At 34.2% G+C, this 20,124-nt stretch overlaps 1 protein-coding gene and 1 long non-coding RNA gene across 4 annotated transcripts in view; one reads left to right on the top strand and one right to left on the bottom strand.

Annotated features, from left to right (window-relative positions):
- The window catches only part of LOC111505183 (glutathione hydrolase 1 proenzyme), a 91,786-nt gene extending 88,472 nt beyond the window's left edge, over window positions 1-3,314 (bottom strand). The window contains exon 1 of one of the 3 annotated variants that reach the window (XM_023159953.2): window positions 3,127-3,314. In XM_023159953.2, the coding sequence (XP_023015721.2) occupies window positions 3,127-3,128 (2 nt within the window). In that variant the 5' untranslated portion in view covers window positions 3,129-3,314. Of the gene's footprint in view, window positions 1-1,805; window positions 1,811-3,126 lie in introns of those variants that run through there. The other 2 variants (XM_023159954.2, XM_074180036.1) reach the window with 2 other exon arrangements.
- LOC141484734 (uncharacterized) overlaps window positions 1-20,124 on the top strand; it is a 41,071-nt gene that overhangs the window by 16,197 nt on the left and 4,750 nt on the right. The window lies entirely within an intron of this gene.

Here is a 20,124-nt window from a genome sequence, read left to right as displayed (position 1 = left end):
AGAATAACCACATAGATTTTTTACAATCTCAAAAAGGATCCCGAATTGTTTTCATTCGTGTCTATGATGAATGTTTGTATATTTTCTCAATTTTTGAAACATCTGAACGATTTATCAAGAATTGTTCAAATTTTATCGAGTTTATTCTTTACTCCATAAACGTATATACAGTGTGTGGAATAAATTAATTATTTCGGTTACTGTACATTTAAAAAAAACGAAACACGTCAAATCTAAATTATAATTTGACATTTTTCAACGTTAAAATGCCACCCCTACCTTCAACCCCATTTGAATTAAATGGGAAGTATAGGTTTGTGATAAGTATATCGTTTGAAAGGTATCTTCATCGTCTATTCAAAAATATTATCGCTTTCAAGTTCACTGCAACAATTAAGATGAAATAAATTAAATCATGTGGTTACCGAAATTTGATAAAATACACTTAAAAACTAAAATGTATTACAAAACGTAATGAAATGTAAAATACGAAAAAGAACTATGGATGTTAATGAAGTAGGTGTTCAAAATGTTCACCGCGAACGTCTTGGCAACATCCTGATCTCAAATAACACTATTTAACATCAGGCGTGACCGACCCAATCGCAATTCGTTTTTTTAAGTCATTCAAATCTGAAGGTTTAGTTTTGTACACATTGCTCTTCACATATCCACATAAAAATAAATCTGATGATGAAAGTTCAAGTGATCGCGCGGCCATTCAATCGATCCTCGCCTCCCTATCCACCGATTGACAAATGTTGTATCGAGGTATTGCCGTACATTACCTTGTTAATGTGGTGGTGCTTCTTCCTGATGAAACCATATCGTATTCACTGGAAGTTGACGGTTTCCTGGATCAAGATATAAATTTGCTAAACTTGGAATGACATCATTTTGAAGTAGTGCAAAATAATAATCGCCATTCAAGTGGCCCTCAATAAAAAGGAGACCAATGATATGGTTTCCTACAATCCCTGCCCAAACATTACCCTTTTGAGGGTATTGCGTGTGTTCTTTATTCATCCCTTGAGGATTTTCCGTTGACCAGTAGCGGCAATTTTGCCGATTAGCATGGCCGTTAAGAGACAAATTACACTCATCAGAAAACATAACGGCTTCTAATTGGATGATATTGTTATCCAACATGTCCAACGATTGCTCATAAAAATAAGTTCTTCAATCAAAATCGCCTTTCATGAGCTCCTGAGTAGGTATAATTTTATTGGGCTGCATTTTATTTTCTTTCAATATGTTTACTATCGATGTATGGGTAACAGTGAATGTAGTGGATGCCTCTCTTCTCGATGTATGTGAGTTTTCCTCAGACTCAAGCATCCCATCTAATTTTAGTTTATCACTCATTACATTGGCAGTTGCTTTTTTATCTGTCCCACATGACCAAGCTCACGAAAGTGCTTCTGTATTATGCTTATTGTTCCTTGACATATGGGCGATAAATTAGTAAATTTTTCATTAGATAGGCGAGCTAATTCCTGTTGTGTTCGGGTTTTATCTCCGTAACCAATCATTTGTAAAATTTGTACATTCCCGTTAATCTAACCATTTGGCAGACTTGAAGTTAACGAACTTCAAACTTAAATTGAGATACTAACAACAAATGTAACATACAAAAACAAGTTGACAAGTCATTTTAAACTAACGTTGCCACGGAAAATATTTACAGTTTTTTAAAGATACCATCTAAAAAGAGCATTGCTAGGGTTTTTGCTCACTTTCTTATTTTATCAATACCTCAACATGGAATAAGTTTTGAGTGTATATTATGGAATTTCGGTAATCACATGATTTTAATTTATTTTATCTTATTTGTTGCAATAAACTGGAAAGTGATAACATTTTTTAATAGATAATCAAGAGACCTTTCAAATGATATATCCCAAGCCTATACTTCCCATTTAGAAAATTGTGGGTTTTACCTGTCATTCGACGGGGGTTAAAGTATATCAAATTATAATTTAAATTTGACGTCTTTCGGGATTTTTTTAAAATTTGTATCGTAATCGAAATAATGAATTTAATCCATTGGGAAACATTAATTTCCTGAAACCTTCATTTGTTCTTATTCTTAAAACGTTTTTTTGCGAAGAAAATGAAAAAAACTGATATTTTTCAATGAACTTCATCTCACCTACTATTTTGCCCTTATTTTAGATGACCACTACCACAAAAAAGAGAAAATAACCTGAGAAGCCTGAAAATCTCACTCATATGGAAAAATGTGACTATATCATCAATATAAATAGTCCTTGGTGATATTCTCATTTTAGTTTTTTAAGTAATGAAAAAATAACTTTTATTACACATTTAGTAAACCACACTGTACTGAATCCATACCATAGTCAGCTTGAACATAGTGTAGATATCCTCAAAATTGTCTCAATGACATTCTGCCTGGGGTATTGTTTTTATAGAAATGAATATAATGAGTGAAAGGTGATATCAGTTATCCTGATTTGTTTACGATAATTCGAAGGTTTCAAGGTCCGGATTCAGAAACTATTTTATATTAACGTTAGCAGTCGTTCCAACAAAATTTCTTCTTTCATCTTTTATTTTTCAAATATAAATTATCTTTCAAAACTTGAAAACATTCAACACTGTCTCAATTTTTTTTTTGCTAGTTTTTGTTTCATGATTTACGAGTATAATACCTACATTCATTTACATGTCAGGCTTTGACTAACTCGAATTTTGAAATATACTGTCAAGAAATGTGCTAAGTTTGATATTGATGCTGTATCCAAAACTAATCAATTAATAACTGAATAAACTTTGAGAGTTTATCTGACTTTTTTATTATAGCTAATTGAGTTGTTTCTGCCATTTTGATATATGTTCCCGAATAAGAATAAATCAATGAAATATACTATTTAAACTAACAAATAACAAGGAAAAAGTTTGGTAAATTGCCACTTGAACATATGTTACAGTAAATTATAAAAAATTAAATATCATTGACGATAAAAAAGCTAGTTAATAATTTTGAAAGCCTATAAAATCATTCAAATTCCAAAACGTTGGATAATATTCACTCGCAAGTCTAAATAAAATTCATTTTTATTGGACCCCTAATGTTGCCAAACTAATATAGTGGATACTCACATGATTTTAATCGATCAATCACTACTAAGTCACCTGAAACATTTGAGAACTTCAATCTTACGCAGCGAGCACACGCACTGTCATTTGTTTTGCGGTAGTCGTAAATTCAACTGAGGAAGGGACGATCAAAAATTGAATGTCAGACTAGGACGACTAGATTGGCGAGTTAGACCGGAGTTTCGGAAGAATGAATCGAATAGCTGACTAGATATTATAGCGACCTTTAAAATGTGGCCAGTCATTGTTACTAGAAATTCACAAATACGTGTTACGATTCATAAACTAATGACATGTTTTGATAAAATAAATACTCATTAACGATAGGATTTTAATAAATATATGAATCAGTTCATCAGTATTTTCACTTAACATTGTTTCAGTAAGCCACTAGGAATAATTTTATGATGGAACAAATGAAAAATCGACGAAATCAATTGGAATTGAAATAATTTTAAACCTAAAAATATAAATTTTTGATGTATCACTACCTACTATTACTGCAAAAGGTCGTTTGTAAAAATTGTGCACTTTGCAGGAGAGCCATATAAATGGATTTTTCCTTAGAATTTATCAGTACAATTTCATACTTCATTTCCATCTACTATCTAAATGGAATCATACTTCGTTTCCATCTACTGTCTAAATGGAATCATGTAAAATTACACTGCTAAGTCATAAAGGAATAATCAGTTTTTATGCTGTCCTCAAAAATGCACAATGCTAATCCTCACATACGTCTTTTTGCATTGATTTTCATTATCGGTAGCCGGGCGGTTCGACGTGGGTGCTTTGCTCACGCAATCAATCAACCGATGTGTGAATCGGTAGTTCAAGCCGCAACCTGAACGATCGATTTTCATTTGCTATCGTCCAGCCCGTGTTAGGAATCACACGTTAAAAGGTAAGACTTCGTTAGTCCTTAACTCGCACAAGAGTCGACTTCTGAGGGTTGTCGTTCGTAGGGGTTCGATAGGTGGTTAACGGAAAATTATGTTATATTATATCAAACTAGCTTTTACTCGCGACTTCTCTCGCATTTATGCCATTAAATAAGTGTCAGTGCAATAGAAATGAATCAATATGAGAACTATATTTTAATGCTTGGTTGGGATTATCAATTTTTAAAAATTATTACATACGATGAAGTTTCGAAAATTTAATATATGCTTTATTGAATTGCAACAACAAATGTTAAAATATATTATTTCACTGTAACAAAAATAAATAATTTCGGTTGGAACTTCATTAGTAGAATGCTATATGACGTTAAGGTAGCTAGATTTTGAGATTCTTTTGACAAACAATTTTTTTATACTACATAAAAAATAGTTTTTTAATAAAAAGTATCCTATGCTACTTCTAATACCTCCAAGAACATGTGTACAACATTTCATGATGATCGGTTGAGTAGTTTTCGCGTGAAACCGTAGAATACAAACCTACATTCGCATTTATAATATTAGTAGGCATAGGGATTATATTATATTATATTATATTATATTATATTATATTATATTATATTATATTATATTATATTATATTATATTATATTATATTATATTATATTATATTATATTATATTATATTATATTATATTATATTATATTATATTATATTATATTATATTATATTATATTATATTATATTATATTATATTATATTATATTATATTATATTATATTATATTATATTATATTATATTATATTATATTATATTATATTATATTATATATATACAGAGTGTTTCAGAATTCGACGGACAAACTTATACCACGTCATTCCTCTTGCAAAATGATGAAAAATGAGGTAGGACATGTGTGTCCGGAAATGAGCCGTTTCAGAAATACAGGGCGTTGAAGTTGCAAAATAAAAAGACCCTTTTCGTCGTAGCTCCCGGACTAAAAGGAATAAATTAATGAAACTCAGCAAATCGATTACGAGCTAGAATGTGCTTCCAACAGTGGTATGTTTGCTTCAGTATCAGTAGCCAGTGGCGTTCCAGCGGGGTAATAGCTTATATTTCCCCCCTTATTTTTTACGCCACTGACTTTATATCCACAACCGTCTTTTTTTCGAATTCCTTGATCAATTTTACGTAAAAACCGAATAAACATTCACTATGAAAAAACCAGTAGTTTTCGAGAAAAATTGAGTTGAACTGATACGTGCATTCTTATATGGGAATAATCGATTAAAATAATCGAAATTCCAAAACCAAAATTATTTGAACTCTTTTATGATTTTACCATTAATTTAGCGCTTGCAAGTGATGGTAATTATTGTGGGTTTCCTATCATCGTACCAATTTTTGTTATGTTTAGCATATTGTAATGACAAATCATAACTCTTGAGGCTTATTTTCGTGCTTGTCAATAGATTTCATTGTTGAAATGTTTTCATTGTTCTCAGATCTTCGAGTGACTTTGTGATCTGAAAAAAAGTTACCCCAAATAAAATTTGCGATCATTCGGAATCTCGACTGAGTTAGGCTCCAATAATCCTAAAATAACACCATTATTCTGGATTTTGGGAAAATTATTTTTTGTTCACAATTATCCTGTCTTTCCCATTCGTGAAATCACACTTCTCTTTGTAGAATCGTAAATATCTTGAAGAATATTCATTAATAAGAAAATAAAAAACATTCTCAAAGTATACAGTGTTTTCAAATTTTCACAGATGAAGCCGAAAAACAAAATTTTACCAGTAGACTCTAATTATACGCCTGAAAAAAAGAAATGTATTTGGAAGAAGTCAATTTATTTGAATAACCATCTGATAAGATCTTCGCTAACTCTAGTCAGTAAATGAAGTTTTTTAAATAAATGAAGAAATGGAAGTTGTCTATTTACAGCTAATTACATAACTCTTAGTTGGATGTCGGTACTCATAATTCATCTTTGAGTAGAAATATCATGTTCAAAATATACCTTTTCTACACATATTTTAGATAATGTGATAAGAAACAATACTGTTGAAATTCTAGAACAGTGAGTCATAAACACGAATTTCTTTTTGAAATTTACATTGAAAATTCAAATGTGCTTTTGAATAATAATGAGAACATCTGATGAATAATCAATAGGGTAATTGTTCGAAATTTTTTCCGTCAACACTTATACACGATCTGCAACGGCGCAACATAGAAAATCGCACTTTTTCAAATGATTCTAAATTTTCGGCAATCGTTATCGATGCAGCTTGAATGCGGGCGACTAATTCTTCTTGGCTTTTTGGTTCTGTTTCATAAACCAGTGACTTCATATGACCCCAAAGAAAATAGTCAACAGGATTCAAATCTGGTGATCTGGCAGGCCATTTGTGGGGTCCACCTCGACCAATCCAATTGTTACCGAATTTCCGATTTAGGTACTCTCTAGCAGCTAACGAAAAATGAACAGAAGCACCGTCTGCTGAAACCACATTCCATTCCGGATATTCAGAGGAACATCTTCTAACAATTCAGGCAATACTTCTCCCAAGAAAGTGCTATAATTGTCCCCATTCAAATTATCTGGTAAAAGATAAGGACCAACTAAACGGTTTTCTACTATTCCTGCCCAAACATTCAATGAAAATTTTGTTTGATGACCATGAGGATGAATAGCAAAAGGATTTTCCTCGGCCCAAATATGGCTATTGCGAGAATTGAAAATACCTTCCCTTGTGAATTTTGCCTCATCAGTGTATAACACTTGCTTGATAAATTCCGGATTATTTCTCCACATACTTAAAAACCATCGAGAAAATTCAATTCGATCTGGATAGTCCTCTGGTTTCAGTGCCTGAACTTTTCTCAGTCGATATGGGTATAACTGCTGTTCATGCAAAGTCCTCCAAACAGATGATGAAGACACATGCAGCACTCTAGCTATAGATCTACTACTTTCAGACGGATGTTCAGCAGCATAGTTCAATATCTCCTTTTCTGTGATATAATTTCTTACAGTTCTCTGTATACCTGCATTCCTTCTGGTAATTAAAAAACTTCCTGTTTCCCTGAGTCTTGTGTCCACGTTTTCGAACGTTTTCCAATTAGGAATTCTATTTCTTCCAGGAAAATTTTCACGATACATTCTTTGTGCCAACCTTCCATTTCGTCCCGATTTTCCATAAATAAGGTGCATGTCCGCTAACTCTTCGAATGTAAAATTCATTTTTATTATACGAAATACACAATCAAACACTTTCTGACAGCTACGTTAACTTGGAAGTGTCATACAAATCTCATTTCATTTCCACAGCCCCCTAACAAATTTATTGTTGTCAATGAATAAAGTAATCCTCATTGCTTAGGTGGATCAAAGATTGTTATAAGTCACGTGAATGTATTCTGAAACTATTCAACCAGTGGCTGAAGAACTCGAGAATATCGGTACAGTTATCTAACAAAACTATAATAGATATGCCCAGGAAACATTGTAGATGGCCGAGGTTGAAACAAATAATGGTATTTTGGTTAATCGATAAAACTTGGATTTTTACCCAGTGAGAGAAGATAATTCGATAAAACATTCTGAGTTCGGTTTTGCCAACTATTCGTAATTGTCTTTGAAAATCGTTTGGATGGAACATTTTATTAAAAAATAAATCTCGAGGTAAAGCCATTCAGTAGGTCTGCGGGCTCACAACATATCTGCAAAAAAAGTTGGTAAAATGGTAGAAAATCCGCAATATGTTGCCGAAGTGAATAATTTTTCAAGCACACAATGAATGGTAGAATGATGAAAGAGTTCAAATAATTTCGGTTTTGGAATTTTGATTATTTTACTCGATTATTAATATTCCCATATGAGAATGCACCTATCAGTTCAACTCAATTTTTCTCGAAAACTACTGGTTTTTTCATAGTGAATGTTTATTTGGTTTTTACGTGAAATTGATCAAGGAATTCAAAAAAAAGACGGTTGTGGATATAAAGTCAGTGGCGTAAAAAATAAGGGGGGAAATATAAGCTATTACCCCGCTGGAACGCCACTGGCTACTGATACTGAAGCAAACATACCACTGGAGGAAGCACATTCTAGCTCGTAATCGATTTGCTGAGTTTCATTAATTTATTCCTTTTAGTCCGGGAGCTACAACGAAAATGGTCTTTTTATTCAACGACCTGTATTTCTGAAACGGCTCATTTCCGGACACACATGTCCTACCTCATTTTTCATCATTTTGCAAGAGGAATGACGTGGTATAAGTTTGTCCGTCGAATTCTGAAACACCCTGTATATATATATATATATATATATATACAGGGTCCTGCAACAGTGGCGCGGTGTTCCATATCTCTATATAGGAAGCAGATAGGAATCTAATTTTCTATAATATTACCTTATTGCTCGAGCTCGACAAAATAAAAATATTGGCGGTCACACAGGGTGTTCGATTTTTTCTGAGCGGATCCCAACTGTGTCTTTTTAAATGGCAACCTATATTTTTTATCGCTTTTTCGGTTTCTTCATAGAAAATAAAATAAACTTTATGTATATCTGCACTTCGAAAATATTGATGGTTTTCGAGATATCTAGCATGACAGGTTTTTTTTTCCTATATTCGTCACTCAGAATATTTGAAATTATAAAGTGGTGCCAAGTCCAGTTGAAATTTTTTTTTGGTCGAATATTCTACATTGGTAACTCTCTCAAACGATATATCTGAAATCGACCTGTGATATACAGGGTATGAAAAACCGCTTGCCAAATATTGTAAATGGAAATTTATTATTCTTTCGGTCTAAAACAACCTTTCAGCGAATGAAATATTTATTGGAAATCAAGTAGTCTGGCAAATGACAGAACAAAATATTTGGCTGCAAATGAATATTGAAATTTTTAGTCAATCGTGAAGTTGAACTGTCGGTATAATTTCATCAGAATGTTGTTATCAAAAAGTGATTTGATTGATATGATTTTCATATTAGGTGAATCAGACAGGAATTGTTTATTGGCAAGTAGATTTTATTCTCAACGGTATCCAGATAGAAGGCATCCAGATGAAAGATCTTTCCGAAAGGTCTTGGGACGATTCGTTGAAACCAAACATGAGCGCATCAAGCCAGCTACTAATGAAGATAATGAATTGCAAGTTCTTCTTGCTGTTGAAGAAGATCCTAGTAGGAGTCAACGACAAATTGGGGAAATAGTGGATATAAGTGAGAGATCAGTGCAACGAGTATTGAAGAAACATCGTTTGCATCCATACCACGTTCAGTTACATCAAGAACTACTGTATGCTGATTTCGAGAAAAGAGTGAGATTTTGCAATTGGGCCATGAACAAAATTCGTCGAAACGAATATTTTTTCAATAATATTTTATGGTCGGATGAATCGACATTCCATAAAAATGGATTTGTAAATCGACATAATTACCATTATTATGCGACAGAAAATCCTCACTTATTGAGACAGGTGGATTATCAACATAGGTGGTCGATAAATGTCTGGGGAGGCATCATTGGAGAATATGTAATTGGTCCATACTTTTTTGAGGGACATATGAATGGTGCAATGTATCTCAATTTCTTACGAAATGATTTACCAGGTTTGTTAGATGATATTCCTCTTGACCTCCGCAATAGAATGTGGTTACAACATGATGGTGCACCTGTGCTCACTATTCGGCAGAAGTGAGAGATCATCTAAATGAAGTATTTCCCAATAAATGGATAGGACGGAATGGGCCTGTACGGTGGCCCGCTAGATCACCAGATTTGACGAAACTAGATTTTTTCTTATGGGGATACATAAAAAATATGGTTTACGTTGAGCCACCAACTTCTCCCGAAAATATGCGACTTAGAATAACGAATGCTTTTCGCAGCATTACCCCAGCTGTCTTGCGCAGGGTGGAACAGTCTTTCAAACATAGACTTCAGCTCTGCATTCAAGAAAATGGAAGACATGTTGAACATATTTTATAAAAGTTCCATTATCAACCTTAATTAAACTCTCCCTTTTGTAGTTTTGTAATTTGCCAGTTGACAAATTTGAATATCTAGAACTCAAGCTCTGAATGAATATAATAACATGAAAAAAATAGTTATTTATAATGTTTCTTTCTTTTAACTTGTTTGGTTTGATATTGCACGATTTATGAGTGAAATTCTGCATCCAATGAAAAAATAATTTTCCATTTAGCAAAAAGTGATAGGTACATACATTTATTTCGTTAAAAAATATTGATACAAGATATCTTTCGTATATTTTTATCAGTCGTCAAATGGATTTCGCTTTGAAAAAATGACCATTTTTCGAAAGAAATGCTCATTTAAGAAAAACTATTGAACTTAGCCATAGGGAATACTTAATGAAATTTGTAGAGGTTTCGTTGGCGCTTCTTATGGATCAATAATATACAGGGTGTTCCATTTAATCTAAGGAAGATTTTGCAAATTTTCATTTACAATATTTGGCAAGCGGTTTTTCATACCCTGTATATCACAGGTCGATTTCAGATATATCATTTAAGAGAGTTACCAATGTAGAATATTCGACCAAAAAAAAATTTCAACTGGACTTGGCACCACTTTATAATTTCAAATATTCTGAGTGACGAATATTGGAAAAAAAAACCTGTCATGCTAGATATCTCGAAAACCATCAATATTTTCGAAGTGCAGATATACATAAAGTTTATTTTATTTTCTATGAAGAAACCGAAAAAGTGATAAAAAATATAGGTTGCCATTTAAAAAGACACAGTTGGGATCCGCCCAGAAAAAATCGAACACCCTGTGTGACCGCCAATATTTTTATTTTGTCGAGCTCGAGCAATAAGGTAATATTATAGAAAATTAGATTCCTATCTGCTTCCTATATAGAGATATGGAACACCGCGCCACTGTTGCAGGACTCTGTATATATATATATATATATATATATATAATATATATATATATATATATATATATATATATATATATAATATATATTATATAATATATATTATATTATATTATATTATATTATATTATATTATCAACTAATGAAATATATGTATCATTCCTACCAGGGTGGTCTCTAGGCCTGACCTAGAGATGGCTGTAGTTTGAAAAATACCACTGCGTTGTTTGGTATTTGTTTGGCAGCAATCAATAGCGAACGTTTTCGGTGGATTTGTAAAATGGATAAAATTGGTCATCGTTATGTAGTACAATACTTTTATTCGAAAGGACTCAGCCTAACCAATATAAAAGCTGAACTGGATTCTGTCTTGGGTGAGAGTGTCCTTTCGAGCTGCTGTAAGAGCTGCCAAGACGAGCATTGCAGTGATCGACCAAATGGGGCGACGACTTTAAAAAGGTGGAGAAAATCCACAAAGCGGTGACTATCTTAAAAGAGGTAAAACTATCAACGGCGAGTGTTATGCGAACTTTTTGCAACAATTGAGTGAAGAAATCAAGCAAAAATGGCCCCATTTCGCTAAGAAAAAAGTGTTGTTTCATCAAGACAATACACCAGCTCACAAATCTATTATCCGAATGGCCAAAATTAACGAATTAAGGTTTTAATGCTACCTCATATACCCTATTCGCCAGATTTAGCCTCCCTGGAATACTTTCTGTTCTTGAAAAAATGGCTCGAAGTGATGTCGGCAGTTAATGACTATTTTGAAAAGCAAGTGTATAGAGCTGCAAGAAGATTATTTTGAAAAATAAATAATTTTTTTCCAAAATTTTTGTGTTTTCTTTATTGGGCCGGGTTCTTCTGGGACCACCACTTGTCATTGTGCATACGAGGTATGTTCAGAAAATAAAGGAAATTTTTATATTTCACGTATTGCAATGCAGAATCGCTGACACGTGTTATAACAGTTGATGAAACATGAATTTACGGATATGACGTCGATAGTAAGGCTTAATCATCCTAGCGGAGCCATTCTGTTTCACCAAGACCGAAAAAAATCGACAAGTGTTGTTATGTTCACTGTGTTCTTCGACTTTAATGGCATAGTGTGTCATGAATTCTTGCCACGAAGTCAAACGATCAATAATTTGAAGCAGTTTGCGTGAAGCAATCCGAAAAAATCCCCAGATTTGTGGAAAAACAATTCATGACTTTTGCACCACGATAATCCACATGCTCACACTTCATCGCTTGTTCGTAAAATGTTTTGCCGAAAACAACACTGTGATGATGCCCCAGCCTCCATACCTATTCCCAACACGTGCTTTCGTGCGATTTTTTCTATTTCCAAAAATAAAGAGAACGAGGTCTTCGTTTTACAAGTATCGTTTACAAGTATAGAAAGAGCCAAAGGCCATCCTAAAGATCGAGTTTAAGGAGTGTTTCGAGGATTGGAAGAAGCGCTGGCGTAAGTGCATAATATCTAATGAGGTAGACGAATAAATGAATATACCTATTTATACATTCGAAGTGGAAATTTCCTTCATTTTTTGAGCATACCACGTATTTCTAAAAAATCCTGAAACCCATGAATTTTCTATTTTAAAATAACATCTTATTGCGTAAAAAACCCATCTGTAAACTAAACTCTCTTACTAAAGTTACGGGATGTTAAATTCATCAATGAAACGTAGGAACTTGTATTTTCGAAGTTAATGTTGAATATTATAAAATCATCTGATTGGTGGAATTTGCTACGGAGCATTGAGAATTGATACATACTACCGTTAAAATCTAGATAGTATAAAAAACAAAAATGGATGTGAATATTAACATAGTAAAATGTACATAATGCTTGCCAGCGACGTCAAAGTGTGCAACGCAGCAGTATCTGCTGGATGACACTTGTCTGAAGACACGTTGATGAATCAATATCTACCGAAAAATCAACTTTTCCAGAATATTTTGTTTTTTTTTCTACAATCCAATGAGGATTAGCTATAACCGCAAAATTGACTATAAATATGCCTTTGAAGTGACAAAGTGCAATTATGTGGTAACTATTGGGTTGTTTCGAAAGCCCGTTTTAATGTCATGTGTTTTTGTAGCTCTATATCTCAATAAATATGTATTTCACTGTGTAGTTGTATATAGTGATCGATAGAGAATGGCGTGCTTTATACATTGATCCCGTTGATTTTTTTCTAAAATTTAAGTTTTTGTCTCTTTTCAGCTCATTTCTATGATCTCTCTGAACGATTTTCGGCCAGTCGTTCCCTATGAATTCAAATTGAACCAAAGCGCTGCCGGAACAGCTCGAAATCAGACATTTGACAATGATACTTTCAAAGAATGTTCTGCAACCAAGCGGTTCGACGTGGGTGCTTTGTTCACTCACTAGAATTGACTACCGTGACTGCCCTAATCTGAACGATCGATCTTCACTTCGTAGGGGTGCGACAGCTGGTTAACGTAAAAACAGATTTTTTTTTATTAATCATAGTTCGGACTTCCATTGTCTAATAATATATAAAATTATTTGAAATTCCCAAAAGAACCAATACAAATTAAAAATAATAGCTGAAAGTAACAATTATATTAAGCAGAAACCCTGAAATAAAATACAAGTGAAAAAAAAGAACAATTGAACAAAACATTAAAAAATCAAGAGATATCAAACCAAGTTACTTCACTGAGTTTCGATTGTTCGTATCCACAATCGTTTTCGAGTGATGACTAGACGAATTCCTCCGAGACATGACTATTTATGGGTCATTCTCTCTCCTCTTTCGTCTTTCCGCTTCACCGATTTAGAGGGATATGCTGTTTGGCGGGAGTTGGCAATTTTTCGCTTGATTATGGGTTTCCATATGTTGCGTATCTCTACGCTAGCTTGGCTGAATTCATTATTGGACAACATATATGCGGTTTCTTTGAATTTCCTCCTAAACCAGTGTTCCTCCCTGTGTATGATCTGAGCTTGGGTCCAAACATGCTCTGCTATTCCGGATTTGCTGGTTTCCCCTCGCTGTGTGTGTTTCTTATGCTCGGCAATGCGAACGTTCAATTGCCTCCTTGTTTCACCGGATCTGAAGCAGGTTCTAATGTTGTACTTGTTCCCAAACACTGGTTGTGAAGGCTTCTCTTCCTTGCGAGGCTCTTACTGTCTTTTAGCCAAAGTCTATTCCACCATCACTTTGGAGTGACTATTCCATTGAAGATCATTTTGGATTATGCCTAGTTCCTTCTCGAGACCTTCCTTTGTATTACAGAGCCCGAAAGCACGGTCTAATAGACTTGATGATTCAACTTTTAGTCGATTGATGGTGGTTGGATTCGTGATTCAGATACTGTCCCGTGCGAGTGAATGTTCGATATACAGATGTTTCTACACTTACTGTAGGTCCTCTTCATCAATACGTCTAAGAATGGCAACTCGGGGGGCAGTTGCCCTTCCCCCCCCTAGAGATCAAGTGTAGTCAGCCGTAAAGCGACCAAAGTGTGAGCAATTTACTTCCTTACCCATAAATAACATTAAGATTTTGACATCTGTTTTTCAAATCGCCGCCATTATCATCACGACTATATCAAATTTGCCATTAAACATTGTAAAAATATGTAGGTAGGAGGTAGGTATGGTGTGTGTGTGCATTGCATTTTTTCTACGACAGCCGTTCACCAGCATTCACGTTAGTTTTGTATAATTTGTATGCGGCATACCTGAAGTAGAAGTTATTGTTACGAACAATGATCTAAATTCACTTCCTGAAATTAAAAATGTCATGGGAACCACCAAAGATACTATAAACTTTTTCGGGAATCAGTTTTGAGGAGGAAGTTGATACCTAATATTTTCAGACTTTGCAACACAAGATGGAGTGAGAAACCATAGAAAATCTTCCAATAATTCTGAAAGCTTTACAATCATTATCTCAGGAAAGAAATAGTGCAACTCGAAAAAGTGCCGCGCATTATGGGGAAACAACGTCATAGAAAGAGGTCTTTAGTAATACCATATACTTGGATTCACCTCCCTTGAAGTACGTTTTTCTGAAGAAAACACGCTATCATTCGCTTTATATAAGTTACACCCGGCGTAGATGCAAAAGATGACAAATGAAAATCTGAAACAAATTTGTGAATCTGTTGCCTAGTTTTATGATTTACCGAATATAAAGAATGAAATCGAGCTTTGGTAGCAATTGGTAGCAATCTTGCAGTTGTTGATGTCCTAAAACAAACAAATTCCTTCTTTCTTGAAACGGAAAAAGCATTAAAAATTTTGATTGCATTACCATGCACGATCTGTACAGTAGAGCGATCCTTTAGCAGTCTCAGAAGACTGAAAACATGGCTAAGAAGCACCATGGCAGAAGATCGTCTTAATGGTCTGGCCATGATGAGTGTACACAGAGCTATAATAAATGAAAACTAAATAATTTGAATGATAAAGTAGTTGAAAGTTTTGCAAAAATTTCCTGCAGATTATGTTTTAATTAAATATTATTTTTATTAAAATAAATAATTATTACTGTGTAATAATTAGCCAATTAGCCGGTCGGTAGCCAAGCGGTTCGGCGTGGGTGCTTTGTTCACTCACTCGAATTGACGCCGTGTTGGTCGGTGGTTCAAGCCCTAGTCTGAACGATCGATTTTCCCTTGCTGTCGTCCAACCCGTGTTAGGAATCACACGTTAAAAGGTAATACCTCGTTAATCCTTAGCTCGCACAAGTTTCGACTTCTGAGGGTTGTCGTTCGTAGGGGTGCCACAGCTGGTTAACGGAAAAACAGATTTTTAACATATTTTGAGTTTGATTTAGTTATTTTGCTGTCGACAGCTTGTGAAGCTTTATACTTTGATATCAGAACCGTTCTTATTACAATCGTCATCGAGGCAAAGACTTCCAAAATGTAACGCTTCATGCTTTCGACTGTACCAGGCGTTCATATTTTTTATCTTCCATAATATTGCCCCATTGCCCCTCTCCCCCCTTAGTCAGAAGCTGGTGACGCCCGTGGTCGTCAACGTATCTAAACCAGATTCGGGGTTTCTTGTGGGCTTCTTTGATGACCAGGGTTTCCAACCACTCCATATATATGTTGGCTATGACTAGTGAAAGTGGCGATCCCATTGGCAGTCCCTCATCTTGTGTAAAAAATTCGTCCTTCAATTGAAAATAACAGTTTCGTACACAGCATCTTAGTAATTCCATAATTACTTCTATAGGTAAGTTCGTTCTATCTTCCAGGTCCCCGTTTTCGGATAGCTTTCTCGGTTTGATTTGAAGAGCTTCTTCAATCGGAACGTTGGTGTAAAGGCTTTCCACGTTCCGATGGACACCGATGAGCTACCCAGGTACTTCCCAAAGGCAAAAACTCACCAAAAAGACCATGGTTTCTGTATGGTTTGGTTCACTATAACTTTCTGCAAACCATCATGGCAGAGTCCCATTATGGTATCGTTCCGTAGGACTTCATTTTCTGAATATTCGGCAAATTATTACATCCAATTTGATAATTATTGCATTGGAAAGTTTGAAATATTAACCGTATAATTTGACAATGAATCGTCGTATTTATGAAGTTTGCCAATAAATAAAATTGGATTAGACTTGCGAAGAAAATTGGATTAGATAATTTAGGAAATACTTGCTACATGAATAGCATTTTACAAGTGTTGTTCATGACGAATACTTTCAAGAACGAGGTTTTAAATATAAACGAGAACGGGAATGTTTCCTACTCATTCACTAAACTCAAACACTTGTTCATGTAGTTGCAGTTTCATAAGATTGTATCATCTTTCCCACCAATCGATTTCCTAGAGTCCACTAGATACGCGATAGGATAACAAGAGGATTGTTTCGAATTTTTGGGGTTCTACTTGAATATTCTTCGTGGGCAAAAAATAGCAGATTCGATACTACTGACCGCTGTTGTGTATGTAGATCTGATAACCAGTCAGTGCAAAGCTTATTATTAAATCATCTGAAAATGGAACTCTTAACGGGTGATGATCAACTGTATTGCCAAAAATGCGCCAAACTAACTGACTATTATAAAAAAACAAGTTTAGCTGAGGCACCAGTCAATCTAATGATCTTCAAACATGACTCAACCTCCGACGGAAGCACCAAACTCTTACGAAGGTTCGGAATATATGAACAGTTAAATTTAACAGACCACTATTATAATCTTCATGCAGTCATTGTTCATTGTGGTTGTGGCATTGCTTTGGTCAAAGAGGAAACGGACTGATTTAAGTTTGACGATAGTCTTGTCACTAAATATTCTGGCAATATGTTGAATTTATTGGAACCTCTGGAGACACCCTACAGAGAGAGAGAGGACGTTGGCAGATCAAGATCTTCATATAATGTTCTCTTCTGGAAATATGTATTTAACTTTTCGAGGCGTTTGCGATTTAAATAAAGATATTGATTGAAAAATATATATATATAAATAATGTATATCATTCATAAATACGTTAATGACTTATTAGACTCAACAAACGTTTTTCAACTTTGAAGTGCGGAATGGCTTTCATAAGAAAACCATGTTGAAACTCCGGCGCGAATACGGAGATTTGTTTCATGCGGAAGTTCCGCACTTGCGGAAGCAAGGTTCCCCTACAACTGTGATTTTTTGACGTCTGCGTATATCATAAATGAGTCGCGAGCAGAAATTCTGTGCTTATTGGATTTTTACTCAATATCGACTCATATTGATGGAGAAGTAGAAAGCCAAAAACTTTCTTTCTCAAAAAATTAACCTCCCCTAAAAATGTTCCCCTTTCAATTCGTCCTCTGAAGTTTCGTACAGTAGTTTTTTACCACCATATCAAACATAAAGATACAAGAAATCCTAACATTTTTCATATAAATTTGTTCCATACCAATTATGCTTTGAACAGTCTGATTCCTCGTATTCTGAAGCTGGAAAATTAATATCATAATACCTTAGACCTGTTCAATGTATCACTTCAGGTCTTTAAAAATCAATTGAAAAGGTTATAGCGTTTTCGAAGTTTTTCTTTACCTTTTCTTGTAAGTACCAGAATTGTTTCATCTTTTAGTAATGTAGTCACTAGACATAAGGATTTATTAATATTTTGTATTTCATACTTCGCTAAATGTTTAGTTAAATTGTAAATTGCAATGTAGACATCAGACATGAGCATTCAAAAATACTTTGTAGTTCCTCACACTTTGTTAAATGTTTTTGTAAATTGGATTTGCCTTTGAATCAATAAACAAATAAATTGTGAGATTTTCACTAGTGACAATCTCGCAATGAAGTGTTCCTTGAATACTAAACGTAGTTATTATCTGTGCACTGCAGCCTCATGGATTTATTGCGTTTTTCTCGCATTTTCTTTATAACAGCAAGTTTGTTTCCTGTACTAGTTTGTACAGGTCCTTGCTAGATGTGTCATATTCTTCTGGACATAATTTGGGTTGTCCTGTACCGTAGTTAGAAAACATGGATATGGATGTGGTAACTCTTCGAAAGGTTGAGCAATATTTCCTAACCTAATTCACTATTCCACTTGTTACTATCGCTTCCAATTTTGACGCATGTATAGCTCTGCAATTAATTTGTCTACAATTTCGAGGTCCTCCTGAATTCCCTAATTCATGACGGCCCATGATACAGAAGTTCCGTCGCTCAGTGGTAGTTCATTAGAGTGGGAAATGGCAACATTATTCAATATTGATTAGTAGAATTCTGAACTTTTGGCATAAAATGATTTCCTCAATATTAATTTCCTGGCTCTTATTTATAGATTTACACGATACTTACCGGATATAAAAAAGCTAAATATAATAAAAATCATTGTAGTTCTGAACTGCTGCATTTATAATAAATATTTATAAAATGTAAGTAATACAATATATACGGGCCCAAAACAAACCCTGTTCCAAACACCGAAACTTTCTGGTGTTCTGCGCGTTTATCCCCACGCGCATTACATGTAATTTTTGGCAAGAAATTGTTATTGTCGAAATTCTTTTTCGCTCCATATCTTCGAAACAAAGGGCCCTATAAAAAATCACCAAAGGACAAAATATCCTTAGAATAGTCCAAGGAAAAGTATCTTGAATATTTACCGCATGTTTAATAAACACCCTGCATACATTAAAATGAAAATGTAGGTACCAAGTTTCTGAAATACGTAAATTTAGGAATCTCTCTTGATATAATTCTGCGAAACCGTTATGAACATCCAATGATCGGTTTATAAAGAACAAATTATTCATGTATCCGTTCAATGTCAAAATAATAGTATGATCGTGACGTGCATATTAATCTTGTAAGCATGCAGTAAATACCAGAGGCGATTCTAACCGAGGCCAAAAATCTCAAACAATTCGGTGAAATCGATAACAGGTGTGCGGCTACAAGTTTTTTCGCACCAAACTGGTTGAGACTAAATTACATAGGTATGTACGATTATAATCAAAAATATCACCAAAGATACACCAATGTCACGAACAGAGAACTATATGAAAATCTTCGCCATTAAAATTGAACGGAAACATATAATTTCCGAAAAGAAACTTTGGTATCTTGGGAGCTGTCTGACTTGTCCATTTAGTCCAAGTCTCCAGAAAACACTGCAGCAAAATAACCCAACTTTCGAAAAAATGAAAGCCGAAGGATTAGTTACTACTATAATATATTAATTTTTTACTTAGCTATCCAAAGATTGGCTGAATGCTTATGCCCGTTACGGTATGCACAAACAAAAATAAATTTTGTTAATTATAAAAATAATTATGGGAATTATTTTACTTTGTACCAAGGTCCTTGGTCTTCAGCCATGTACAGGAATATTCAATACAAATGAAAGGAAACAACACTTAAATAATATTGTTCTTATTGTTTTCTACTATTATTTTTTCTATCTTCACGGCCCGAAATTTCCCAACTTTTCCAACAGCGTAAAGTTGGAAATTTTGTAAAATTGTCACTTCATAATTTGTGGACTGTTCAGGACTGTTTTCTGACTTGGGAGAAATTAAAATTTTTTTAAGATTTCAAACAACTCAAAATTCTCTTCAAGTTATGCATGTTGGGAATTCCCAACCTTCTCCTGGTTCTTTCCCTTTTCTTATTACCTCTCCTTTTGTTTTCTCTCATTTTTATTTTTAT

Source organism: Leptinotarsa decemlineata, unplaced genomic scaffold (assembly GCF_025532065.1).
Source record: "Leptinotarsa decemlineata unplaced genomic scaffold, Ldec_3_MD MMD2_tig00026282_RagTag_RagTag, whole genome shotgun sequence".
Taxonomy (NCBI): domain Eukaryota; kingdom Metazoa; phylum Arthropoda; class Insecta; order Coleoptera; family Chrysomelidae; genus Leptinotarsa; species Leptinotarsa decemlineata.
This window is presented reverse-complemented; position numbering and strand designations above follow the sequence as displayed.